Source organism: Monodon monoceros, unplaced genomic scaffold, assembly GCF_005190385.1.
Source record: "Monodon monoceros isolate NGI ecotype Baffin Bay Population unplaced genomic scaffold, NGI_Narwhal_1 Super_Scaffold_18, whole genome shotgun sequence".
Classification (NCBI taxonomy): Eukaryota; Metazoa; Chordata; class Mammalia; order Artiodactyla; family Monodontidae; genus Monodon; species Monodon monoceros.
The window spans coordinates 172,141,767-172,154,487 of NW_021703774.1; the positions used below are offsets into that span (position 1 = coordinate 172,141,767).

Here is a 12,721-nt window from a genome sequence, read left to right on the forward strand (position 1 = left end):
GGACTAAAAATAACTGTGTGCATGTGCAGTTGGGGCAAATTATGGACAACAAGATAGAAAAAGACCAAAAACCCAACTGCCACTTCTGAAGAGCCCAAAAACAGAGCATTGGGAGCAAAAGCAGGGTACTGCACATGCCCGCTGCACACTCCATCACCAAAGGGGTGGGCAGACCACCTAAGCCACCCCTCCCCTCACCCTATACAAGGAACCAGCTCCCCCACTCCCCCAGAGTGAGCGAGGGATCCAGCAAGGGAAACTGTTGCTTGATTTCACTCCCTCTTGCTGCAGCGGGGGTCCCAGGAAAGCCTTATCTGAAACTCTTGTCTGGCCTCTTATCAATTTCTATTGATTAAGGAGGCCAAGAACCCTGGTCCGTAACAGTCCTTGCCCTGGTTGAGGCCCTAATCTAGCGCACTGTTGAGTCAGATAATGCAATTTAACAGTAGTTATTGAGCACCTACTGTGTGCCAGGCACCATTATAAATTCTTTGGCTTTGTCTATTATCAGTAAAGCTCTGGGCAGTGACAAAAACAACAGTAAGTAGTGCCTGGGATGGCAAGAGTTGCCCAAGATATCTGCACACTCCACCGCCAGCCTGCGGCCAGTCCTCCAGAGGAAGGTGGCAGTACTGGAGGGCTGCTGCGTGCGAGATGTCTGCAGCTTGTCCAGGGGTCTGTCCCAGGACCCTCATTCTTCGAAGTCTGGCTCCTGAAATGTCAACCCCTCTCTGTACCTTGGACAGAGCCATATAAGTTGCAGCTTCTACAGGCAAGGGGCAAGACCTCCCATGAAGTTTGCCTTTTCCCTCAGAAAGCACAGGGCACACGTTGGGCTGGGAACACCTTTTATTTGGCCACATGCATCAGGGGTAGGAGAACTGCTCTCTTTCCAGCAGGAAGGAGAGGCAGGAACGTGGTCCGACAGGGTGGGGAGGTCCTGGGAATGGCAGTTCCAAGGGTAGGGTGGGCGCTTGGAATGCTCTCCAAGCCACAGAGTGCCTGGCCTAGGCATGGAGGTGGACAGGTGGTCCTTAAACCCCCCCCCCCATCCCACTCATCCAGGCCTCACACATCCCAGCTCTCAGGGCCCGACCCTGCCCCCCACCTGCCCTGAGTTGCCGTGTGCAGGATTCCAGGGGGGTCTTTTGGAGAGCCCTGCCCTCACTTAATACACATGTGGCTTCTGGGGCTTCACTGACAGTGAAGAGAGTCCAGACTTGGCCAGGACCCCACCCCACCCTGGGCCTGCCTATCTCAGACCAGGCCTGAGCCTCTGGACCGAAGCCACCTCGCTAAGCAGGCGGACAGAGTGAGAAAGCCTGGGAGTGGCAGAGAATGGGCAGAGGATGGGCCAGCAGAGCCATCCTTCCACTCCCAGACCTGTCTGAGCTACATCATCGCTCAGCATCTGTATTATGCAGGGCAGCCACAGGCTTGCCAGATGTCCTGACTGTCCCAGGTCTGACGGCCCTCAAAGAAGACAGTGAGAAATGACCCAGCAAGGGAAGGTAGACACATAGATCTAGGTTACCAGCAGAGCTTGGAGACCCTCCCTCAGAGGCATCTGGGGGAACACCATGCACCTCCCCAACCTCAGGGGCCCCCTCATTCAGGGTGAGACCCCCGGGCAGAGAGCTAGCTACCCATAACATATGAAGGCTGTACAAACGAAGAGGCTCCATGAAGAGGCAACTGGGGGGGGGGGGCAAGGATGAACTAGGAAGTCTGGGAGAGCCTGGCCTCTACCTCCCCTTCCCAAGCCCAGCCCATCTCTGACAGCAGTTTATCAGTTGGGGTTAGGTGGCTGGGGGCTCGGGGGCGTCATGGCAGTGGGGGCCCGATGGTGATGCTGCTGTTGGTGACCCTCGGGCCGTACCAGCCGGCCCAGTAGTGAGTGTCCACGCCGCCGTGCTGAAACCAGATGTAGCGGACGCCGGGTGGATAGTTGGAGAACGTGTGGGAGACCTGGGGGGCGGGGGCAGGTGGAGGGAAGGAGAGAGGTCAGGGGAGTTGACCCTGAGCGGGGTACTGCCTGAGGGGGTGAGGGGACCAGGACGGGCTGAGGTCTCAGTGCTCAACCCAGAGTCAGCAGAATGGAATTCTAGTCCTCACTCTGATTTGGGGCAGACCACCTCCCCTGTCTGTGTCTCCTCAGTTTCCTCATCTGTAAAATGGAGCAAAATCCTGCTGGGTCCACTCCACGGGATTATCTAAGTGCAGATCAAATGAACTGAAGGAAATTTTGCAAGCTGCCAAACAATGTCCAATACACTCATCACTGAGCACATGTGGCTATTTAAGTTAAAATTAATTAAAGTTGGATAAAATTAAAAATTCAGTTCCTAGCCGTACTATGAACTGGCTCTTATTAAGTTTTCAATTGTCACATGTGGCTCTTGGCTACCAAACTGGACAGGGCAGACAGACCATTTCTTTCTTTCTCTCTTTTTTTTTTTTTTTTTTTTGGCTGTGCTACACCGCTTGCAGGATCTTAGTTCTCTGACCAGGGACTGAACCTGGGGCCATGGCAGTGAAAGCACCGAGTCCAGACCAGGGAAGTCCCAGACAGACCATTTCTATCACTGCAGAAAGGTCTACTGGAGAGCACTCGTCTGGATCAGGAGTTGGCAAACTATGGTCTAGGGACCCACTGCCAGTTTTTGTAAATAAAGTTTTATTGGAACACAGTCATGCCCATTTGCTAAAGCTGCTTTCACAACACAACGGCAGAGTTGATGAGCTGAGTAGTTTTGATACAGTAAAACCTGCAAAGCTTAAACTATTTGTATCTGGCCTTTTAAGAAAAAGTTCACTGAACCCTAACCTAGATAATAGTAATAACTGATATTAGTAATTAATAATAGTCAATCTTTTTGAACATGGCTTTACCAGCATCATCTCACTGATAATCTTTGAGAGCTCAGAGCAGCCAAAGCCCAGGTAAGAAGCAGCAGAACTGGGATCTCAACTTGGGCCTGTCTGACTGCAGTCTCAGCCTTGGACAATGTGCCCCCTGTCCCCTTCCCGGCTCACACACCTCCCTCCACTTGGCATCGCTCTTCTGCTGGATGGTTGCTGGGTCTGGCTGGAAGGTCCCCAGAGGCGCATGCGCTGACGACAGGAGCTGAACACACAGCTGGTACTTGGACCCGCAGTCTGGCCTGGCTGTGAACCTGCAGGCGGAGGAAGGGCCCTTCAGGGCCTTGGAGATGGGGGGGCAGGGTGCGGGTGGGGCACCTGAGTGGCAGGGCCCCCCCCAAACCCTCGCCCCAAGCACTCACCAGTCCTTCACCTCGATGTCTGGCCGTGTTGTGTCCATCAGCTCCTCCCAATACCCTTCAGCCTTGAGGTCCACCACCTGGGACTTGAGGCAGGTGCTGGGGGTGGGTGGAGGGGTGGGAGGGGCTGGGGCTCGCCACTAGGGCACTGGGGGGCTAGGACTGCCCCTCCCAGAGCAGGAGAGACCCCAAGGTGCAGTGACTTGGGCTTCCCCCCCACCCCCCGCCCCGAGACCCCTCGGATCTTACTAATAAGAAGTCACGAAGTATTTCTTGACCTGGTCATTGGGGAATTCCTGCCTCTGGTCTCCAGAGAGCTCCTCCACCTTCCACTCATCGCCTCCATTCACGTCCAGGCTCCAGAACTCAAACCCCTCTGGTGGGAAAGCAGAGTTCGTATCAAAGGGAAGCCCCTCAGTGGCCGCCTCCCAAGTGCCCCTCGCTCCTGGCACCTCTCCCTGGATTTCAGCAGCTGCCCTCAAGCCTCGTGCTGAGGAACCCTGCACATCAACAGTGCCTGCCTTGTACTAGGTGCTGCCTGTGTGCCAGGCACCATGGTAACTGATTTCTACTGGGAATCCTGATGATGGGAACAACCAGACTACTTCTGGGATGGAATGCTCTGGTGCCGGTCAGACAGATCTGGGTCTAGTCCCGGCTCTACCAACACTGGGCTCTGTGACCTTAGGCAAGCTGCTTTCTCTCTCTGAGCCTTGGTTTTGTCCTCTGTAAACCGGGGTCAAGAACAGGGGCTGGCAAACTTTTTCCATAAAGGGTCAGAATACTTTAGGTTTTGTGGGCTACATGTTGACTCTATCACATAGTGTCTTGTTTTGTTTGTTTGTTTAAGATTTTTTTTTTTTTTTTGCGGTACGCGGGCCTCTCACTGTTGTGGCCTCTCCCGTTGCGGAGCACAGGCTCCGGACACGCAGGCTCAGTGGCCATGGCTCACGGGCCCAGCTGCTCCGCAGCATGTGGGATCCTCCTGGACCGGGGCACGAACCCGTGTCCCCTGCATCGGCAGGCGGACTCTCAACCACTGCGCCACCAGGGAAGCCCTTTTTGTTTGTTTTTTAAATAACCCTTTAAAACCATAAAAACTATTCGTAGCTCCTAGGCCAGATTTGGCTTATGGACCATAGTTTGTCAACATGCTGGTGAAGAACATGGCCGTTGGGGAGTCAAGTGAGGCAGGCATCTGAAAGCTCTGGACAGCTTGGGGTTGTTTTACTATCATTTTGCTCCAGAATTTGGCCACATAATAGAGATTGAGGTTCTCATGCCATCAAAGTGTCTACTTAGTCATTTACAGCACAGCAAGGGAAAAGAGGGGGCTCTGGATGACCGCAGAAGTCTTGTTTTACCTTTTGTTGGAATGTGCTGGGAAGAAGACCGGATCTCTCATTCTCTCATAAGCAAAGCCCCCTTTGTCTTCTGGGCAGTCCTAGTAGGCCTAGTCCTGGAGTCTGGGAGCCAGGCCAAGAAAATATGGCTCTGACTTCCTGGTCTTGTGTCTTGGGCACAATTCATTCCAACTGGCCAACATTCCCTCTCCTAGGAAAGGTCACTGGGGAAATAACCTTCAGAGTGGAATAAGAGTGGAACAATGCCACTCTTGGCCTCAGTTTTCCCATCTGAAAAATGGGTGCCTAATAGTACCTACCTCTTAGGATTATTGTGAGAAAGGAATTAAACCCCCCAAAGTGCCTGGCTGGCTCATAGTAAGTGCCTAATGAATGTTAGCTGGTATCACGACAGTGTGTGTGTTTGGGGGCACATCATACTCAGTCTGCACCCCACCTTCGGCGCACGGGTTATGCAGGAGGTTCTTGTGGAGGCTGCGGAGGAAGTAGAAGACCTTCCAGTCGGCCACGGGCTGGTCCCAGTCTTTGGTAATGAAGCCCTCACGCAGGCATTTGCGCTTCCAGAGGGTCACGAGGTCGATGAGGTCTCGCCAGAGGCTGCAGACCAGGCGGCAACGCAGCAGCAGCTGGCGGGCGGGCACGTGCGTGAACAACTCCAACAGGATGTTCTCGGGCAGCTCGTTGATGTTCCCCACCGCCATGGCTCTCCTGTGGTTGTTGAAAGCTACACTACAGACCTGATCCTCTCCCCAGGACCCAATATTCGCAGCACACCGTGGTGGTGGAGGTTGCCTCCCAGCACTGCCATTGACTATCTCAGGAAAGTCACTGGGCCTCTCTGAGCCTCAGTTTCCTCCTCTGTAAAATGGGGCCAGGAACAATACTTACCTCCTAGAGGGGGTACAAGGAGCTTGGGACACAGCAGAAGCTCAGTAAAAGGTGAGCTCTGATTTTTTTTACTGGCACCTCACAATAGCCTCTAAGGGAGGCTAAGGAGGCAGAAGAGGTATCAGGATCTGCCCAAGGTCACACAGACAGGAGCAGAGGGGAAAGGAGCCTGAGCCTCCTCTGAATCTAGAGCCAGCTTTTTTCAATAGGTCGGACGGTCTTTAGCATGGAAATCACAATTCGCAGCCCCGCAGCCTGTCTGGTACCTTCCGCATTCTCTCTCCCATCCTCAAAACGGAGGAGCGGAGATATGGGGCGGGCGGGGGCAGGGATAATTATCATTGTCTCCGACCGAGGTCCAAAGGGCCCTAGCCACTTTTTCGAGACCACGGAGTAAATGCTCTGCCTGGCTGGGACTGGAGAAGGGGTGGGCGATGGGGAGCGGGCTTTCCTATACACCCACCCCCATCCCCGTGGCTGGGCTCCAGCCCCGGGTGTCCCCGCGCGCCTTCGACTTCCCATCCCTCCTCGTGGCTTTCAAATGTTTCCCAAAGTCTAGGCTTGGACCCCTGCGCATCGATGGCGACCCCAGCTCTGGTTCCTGCTCGCGCCGCCTCTCGAGGCCGCGCCGCGCAACCCCGCCGCCTGGGCCTTGTCCGCGCGGGCCTCCCTCGGCGCACTGCTGCTGGGCCCGGAACCGCCGAGCCCGCCCGCCCGGCCCCCGAACTCCGCGTCCCCGCCCCGGCGCTCCCCGCGCCCACTCCCGCGGGTCACCTGCCCTCTGCCACCGCTGTGCGACCCCGCTCCGTAGCAGGGGCTGAGCCAGCCTCCGCCTGCGGTCGCCGGTGGATGCAGCCCCGCCCCAGCCCGCCGAGCCCCGCCCCGGCCCCGCCTCCACGGCCCGCTCCGGTCCCCGGCCCGCGGGGAGCACCCGGCTTGGGGTGCGCCCCCCACGGATGTAGGAAAATTACCTGGGGCGGGGCGGTGTCGTGCCGGGAGGAGCCTCTGCCCACACCCTCCGCATGACCCAGACTCTCCCAGCCTCCTCGCCGCCTCCTCCCAGCAGCCACCCCAGGAGGGTGCTGGGAGACGCCCCGAATCGGACTCCCACCCGCCCCCATTAAAAAAAAAAAAAAAAAAAAGTAACGACTCCCGACCTTTCTTGGCCTCCTGGGTCCGCCAAGGAACCGGGAGCCTCAGGCCTCGGGCCGATCGCTCCGGACTGTGGGGCGTCCCGGCGCGGGGCCAAAGGCGGGGCGGGGGCGGAGGCGGGGGCCTTTAAGAGGCGCGTCCGGCCGGGACCCGACCCAGACGTGAGCAGCGCCTGGACTCGCCGCCGCCGCCGCCGCCGCCGCCGCCGCCGCCGCGGGACTCGGACAGCCCGCCCGCAGCGCTCCGGGTCCTCCTCCTCTCGCGACAGCGCTCTGCAGCGATGGACGGAGACGGTGACCCAGGTAGCCGCCGCCGCCGGATCCACTCGCTCAGCCCTGGAGGGGTGACCGGGGCAGGCGGGCGAGTGCTACGGAGAGGGGGCATCAGAGAGCGAGGGGGCCCCGATACACAGAGCGACACACTTTCACCCAAGCAAAGCCCTTGAGACAGTCTCAAAGGAGCACAGTCCTCTGTCTGGTGTCTTGATCTGCCGGAGGCCTTGAGAGATGACAGGAAGAGACGGAGGACTCCCGGGTCCCATTTACCCGGGAAATAGCGTATGAGTAATCCCACGTTCCCACCTCCTGAGGGTCTATTGGACCCGGGTCTGGGACCTATCTGGGATGGAAGAGGCCACAAGCCTTTTTATTCCATCAGCTTCTTCCATTCCAACTCTGGGCCGTGAAATGCCTGAATCCCCATGAATTTCTTGGGGTTACTGGCCTCTCCTCACCCCATCCCAGCCTTCCTCCTGGGATCCCTTGTCTGGAGGGGCTGTCCTTCATTTGGGTGGCTGGATGTCCAGTGGGAACCAGGCTGGTGGTGAGGGAGAGTTGGGACATCAGCTCTAGCCGATGCTCAGGGCCCTTTGAGACTGCCCAGTCATCTTGTCTGGCACCAAAGATCCCCCGCTCCCCATCTCTAGAACTCTCCGCTGGGCCTGTAGGGGTTGCCTGCTGAGTCGGGGTGGGAACAAGACCTGCCCCCACCCCTTCCTCACCAGGCCCATCTGAGAGTGGCCAGTTGCTTGGGGAGACAATGGGAAACAGACTGATGCTCACTCAGGCAGCTGAGCTCCCCACCCCGTCCCTCCAGCCCTGAAAATCCTACCTCCTTCCGCTCTTGCCCCCAATCCGTGGCCCCCTTGCCCCGCCCTTTATAGGGCCCCAGAATGGGTTCCTGCTTCTTCCCAGGGCCCAGCTATTCCCTAGACCCAGGGGCCCAATCCAGGTGAGTGAATAAGCCTCGGAGGCAGCTTCCAGGGGCCAGATAACTTTCCGAAGGCAACAATGTGGGGAGTTGTGTGTGCTCAAGAGGGGGTGGGGGGGCCTGTAATCAGATCTGGGGCCTTGAGTGCCAGGCCTGGGGCCAGGAGAGGGGACTGGGCGAGGTGCACCTTTCGGGGGAGCATCAGGTGTCCACCAGGGCCAGGGCAGGGCAGGGCAGGGGGAGGGGTGGAGAGGTGAGGGCACTGGGCCCAGCTCCCCAGAGAGCTGTGGGCAGCAAGATGGGCAGGTGACATGGCTTCAGGGCAGGCATTTTCCTCTCCGCCATCCCACAGTTCTGCGGTGTGACTTGGGAGAAGTCAGTAAGACTCTCTGGGCCTCAGTTTCCTCCTTGCCAAAAGGGCAGTGTGAAGCCCCGCATCATAAAGATGTGGCAAAAAAAACCCAAAAAACAAAAAACTAGCAATGAAGGGAACTGTGCTGAACAATAAGACTCACTAAATAAGATTTACTGAGGACTCACTGTGCGCTCTGGGCTCCAAAGACGTAAACCCTGATTGGGCTCCCGGGGGCCTGAGAGTGTGGGTGGTGGGGAAATGCTGCGTATGAGGAGGTGAAGGGCTGGCCGCCCAGGGTCTGGCAACACCCAGCCTTGGGTCTAGGCCCTGCTCATTCCGCCCCTGGTGCCTGGCCTGTTTCCACCACCACCTTGGCTTTCCAGGGCCCAGCACTTAGGACTCCCCCACCCCCACTGTCCTAGGTCTGAGAGCAGTGGCCTCCCCCATCACCCAGAGTGGCTCTGTCACCTCCACACTGTCTTTCCCTCCTCCACTCGGTATCCACTTATTCAAGGCTTCAGTGGCCCAGCTGAGGCCAGCCAGGATCCAGGAGACAGTCCAGCCCACAGCTCCTGATATCAGTCCCTCTTCTCATAATTTGGAATGCCCTTGCCCCCTCCTCAGAAGAGTTGAACATCAGATGACTGTCTGATTGGCCTGGGATTACCCCCATTTTACAGAGGAGGAAGCTGAGGGCCAGGAATAGGAAAAGGAGTGAAGAAACCTTCTTTCCCAAGCACTTACTACATCTCCCTATTTGATATACATGTTCTCTTTTAACGAGCTTCCCTCCCCCATCCCCAAGCCCCTGTTCTCCCTTCCCTTCAGGCCTCAGATCCCCGTATCCCCTGCCTGAATACCAGCAGTGTGACCTTTGGCAGGTCACTCCCCATCTTTGAACCTGAGCATTTTCATCTGTGAAATCAAAATCTTAACCCTCAACTCAACGAATCATTTTCTCAGGGCTGTGATGGTTAAAGGTGGCTCTGGAGCCAGACTGCCTGGGTTCAAATCCAGGCTCCGACCACTCATTTGCTGCGTGATCCTGGGTGGTTTTACCTCTCTGTCCCTGTTTCCTCATCAGGGAAATAGGGATGGTGATAGGGACAACCTAGAAGAGATGCTGTGAGGATTTAAAGAGTAAAAATTAAAACGCTCAGAATGGTGCCTAACACTTGCTAAGTGACAGGGAGCCAGGCAGGGCGCCAGATGCCAAGCATGGGGGATGAAGCAGTGAGTTTCCCAGACCCGGTTCCTGTCCTCATTCCCTCAGTCTAGTCCCCGGGAAAGGTGTTTATAAACCGTCAAACCCTTGGACAAAAGCTAGGAAGGACGGAACTCCCAGCGGTGAGGTGAGAGGATGCTGTAGTAGGGGAAGCTGGGGAGGGCTCCCCTGAGGAGGTGACCGGAGCAGGGATCTTAGAGGGCCGTTGAGAGGGCTAAGGGGCTTCATTGTGTCAGGAGTATCATCAGTTCCTGCTGTCGGCTCAGGTACGGGGTTTACTGGCACTGCAGGGGAAACTGAGGCCTCTGAGGCCACTCTTCAGACTTGGAGCTGATCTGTGGCCCCGGGCTCCTGGGCCTCCTCCACAGGGTCCCAGGCTCTGGTCACGGAAACTCCGGCGCCCGCTGAGGACTGTCCGAGCGCGGGTGGGGGCGGACGCCTTTCACATCGCGGCCGTGGCGCGCGGCGGGGGCAGTCTGGGGGGAGTCTCAGCCGCGCCCCGCCCGCCCGCCCGCAGAGAGCGTGGGCCAGCCGGAGGAGGCGAGCCCGGAGGAGCAGCAGCAGGAGGCCGGCGCGGAGGAGGCGAGCGGCGGGGAGGAGCGGCCCGAGGACGAGGGGGAGGAGGAGGAGGCCGCGTACCTGGACGAGCTGCCCGAGCCGCTGCTGCTTCGCGTGCTGGCCGAGCTGCCCGCCGCCGAGCTGGTGCAGGCCTGCCGCCTGGTGTGCCTGCGCTGGAAGGAGCTGGTCGACGGCTCTCCCCTGTGGCTGCTCAAGTGCCAGCAAGAGGGTCTGGTACCCGAGGGCGGCCCCGAGGAAGAGCGCGACCACTGGCAGCAGTTCTACTTCCTGAGCAAGAGGCGGCGCAACCTGCTGCGCAACCCGTGCGGGGAAGGTGAGGGGTCGCGGCCTGCCAGCCCGGCCTGGGGAGCTCAGCTTCCCCTTCTGTACCATGGGCAGTAACAAGGCCAGCCTGCTTTGAGGGGTGGATGAGATAAGGCGCTTGGCGCAGTGCCCAGCACAGAGTAGCCCCAGTACAGACTGTAGTATTATCCTCCTGTCCTGCTCCGGGGCGGGGGAAGTCGGGGAGGCGGGCGGGAGTTGTCTCTCTCCCAGATCCTTCCACCCCCCAGGGAGCTGGGGCAAGACAGGCCCCGCGGAGGACCCTCCTGGGAGGGAGAGAGAAGCTGGGGACAAACAGGAAGTGCTCACCATTCACGCCCACCATCGTCTGCCCACCGCGACACCATTCAAGGACCACGTTCATCCTCCCCCCCACGATAGGGGCAAGAGCCACCCTGCCACACCCTCGCAGGGGCTGGGTGACCAGCGTGGGGCTGTGGTGTTCCTACAGAGGACTTGGAGGGCTGGTGCGACGTGGAGCACGGTGGGGACGGCTGGAGGGTGGAGGAGCTGCCCGGAGACTGCGGGGTGGAATTCATCCACGACGAGAGTGTCAAGAAGTACTTCGCCTCCTCCTTCGAGTAAGGAGAAGGGGGATGGATGAGAAGGGGGGGAGGGGACCTCCACTCAGTCCTAACCCCCAGTCTCCCAGGTGGTGTCGCAAAGCGCAGGTCATTGACCTGCAGGCTGAGGGCTACTGGGAGGAGCTGCTGGACACCACTCAGCCAGCCATCGTGGTGAAGGACTGGTGAGCGGCCGTGGGGGAAGGGGAGCAGGGTTGAGGGGCGAACTGGAACCGGCTACTCTGCTTGAGAGACCGCTGCCTCCCTACTCTAGAGCTTGCAGTCACGTGACCATGGGTTTTCAGGAGAAGGTGAAAATCCATCTCCCCTCCTGAGTTTTAAATGTTGGCAATTTTTTTTGTTTTTGCTTTTTAATATCCACCTGCTGTCCCAACAAAAAGTGTCCCTGTGGTTTGGCTTTGGTCCCAACACTGGGTCTGGCCCATCTGGGGTTTAGTCCTTGGGTTTGGGCAAGTCACTTTCTCTCTCCGGCCTCGGTTTCCTTATCTGTAAAATGGGAACATTGGTATTACCGGTCAGCAGGGTTAACTCCTGTAGAGGGTTGGGCCCGAGTACCCGCTCAGCAGGGCTGAAGACTTCCCCGGGCGCTTCCTCCCTCCCTCCCTCGGGGCAGGTACTCGGGCCGCAGAGACGCCGGCTGCCTGTACGAGCTCACGGTGAAGCTGCTGTCAGAGCACGAGGACGTGCTGGCCGAGTTCAACAGCGGGCAGGTGGCAGTGCCACAAGACAGCGACGACGGTGGCTGGATTGAGGTGAGCTTGGAGGCCCGGGGGCGGTGGGGCCGGGCTCGTGAAAAGCCCGCCCACGGCCCGTGTGGGCGGGTCAGGGTTGGACTGGCCGAGAGGCTTGGAGGAGGGACGCTGCGCTGAGAAATCCAGGGGCCTAGACGAGGGTCAGAGTGCCGGGGTGGGGTGACTCGGGGAGGCCTCGGGACTCCGAGCCTGACCTTCCCTCCCCCTTCCCCCTGACTCCCCACCCACAGATCTCCCACACCTTCACCGACTATGGGCCGGGCGTCCGCTTCGTCCGCTTCGAGCACGGTGGACAGGACTGCGTCTACTGGAAGGGCTGGTTCGGGGCCCGGGTGACCAACAGCAGCGTGTGGGTGGAGCCCTGAGTGACCCCTCCTCCAGCCTCCCCCAGCTGCCTTGGAGGGCCAGAGGCGCGGGGGTAGATAGGGCTTAGTCGGTAGCATCCTGACCTTCCGCACCCGACGCACTCCTCTCCCGTCCCATGCTCGAAGACCAGCCCCCTCAGAGGGAAAGATGGGTTTTGTTGGTATATATTTGCATCTAGAAAATAAGATGGGTGAGGGCGTGGGCCTGCACTGGGCCCACCGCTGCTGAATCCCCTGCACCTAACACTGTGCCTGCCACGAAAATGGGCGCTCAATAAATATTATTTGTCGGAGGAAGGAATGAATGAACACAGGGATGAATGAACTCCCCTCCCTTTGTTCAGTCTCTGTCTCTTGAGGGCCCCTGGCCCAGCCTGGAAAAATACTTGGTGGGGTTCCAGCTGCTCTGGTTTCCAGGGGCCCTTGGGCGGGTGCAGAGCCAGCCGGACCTGGTCCCGCCAGACAAAGGCTGGGATTGTGAGGCCAGGGAGTGGGGAGCTGGGCCTGGCGCCCGACTGACACCCAAGCTGCCCAAAAGCCAGAACCGAGTGTGTGTGTGGGGCCCCCCTCCTGGCCTCTCTTGATCCCTCTCCCTGTTTTTTTTTGGTTTTTTTTTTCCTGAAGGCAGGATGGTGGGTGGTGGCAG

The 12,721-nt window shown here is 58.4% G+C and overlaps 2 protein-coding genes across 5 annotated transcripts; one reads left to right on the forward strand and one right to left on the reverse strand.

Moving 5' to 3' along the window:
- Window positions 1-831: 831 nt before the first annotated feature.
- Window positions 832-6,738, reverse strand: FBXO44 (F-box protein 44). 4 transcript variants are annotated; one of them, XM_029231156.1, is made up of 6 exons: window positions 6,505-6,525; window positions 5,082-5,353; window positions 3,531-3,657; window positions 3,285-3,380; window positions 3,041-3,176; window positions 832-1,968 (listed from the first exon to the last, which is right to left on the reverse strand). In XM_029231156.1, the coding sequence occupies exons 2-6, from the start codon at window positions 5,344-5,346 to the stop codon at window positions 1,825-1,827; spliced, it is 768 nt and encodes a 255-aa protein (XP_029086989.1). In that variant the 5' UTR covers window positions 5,347-5,353; window positions 6,505-6,525; the 3' UTR covers window positions 832-1,824. The 4 variants fall into 4 exon arrangements, with proteins under 4 accessions (XP_029086989.1, XP_029086991.1, XP_029086990.1 ...); XM_029231158.1 differs by lacking the exon at window positions 6,505-6,525 and adding an exon at window positions 6,691-6,738 and having other exon boundaries at window positions 835-1,968; window positions 3,041-3,196; XM_029231157.1 differs by lacking the exon at window positions 6,505-6,525 and adding an exon at window positions 6,308-6,373 and having other exon boundaries at window positions 835-1,968; window positions 3,041-3,196.
- Window positions 6,542-12,392, forward strand: FBXO2 (F-box protein 2). The gene is made up of 6 exons (XM_029231155.1): window positions 6,542-6,987; window positions 9,992-10,366; window positions 10,826-10,955; window positions 11,027-11,122; window positions 11,572-11,710; window positions 11,941-12,392. The coding sequence occupies exons 1-6, from the start codon at window positions 6,966-6,968 to the stop codon at window positions 12,073-12,075; spliced, it is 897 nt and encodes a 298-aa protein (XP_029086988.1). The 5' UTR covers window positions 6,542-6,965; the 3' UTR covers window positions 12,076-12,392.
- Window positions 12,393-12,721: the final 329 nt, after the last annotated feature.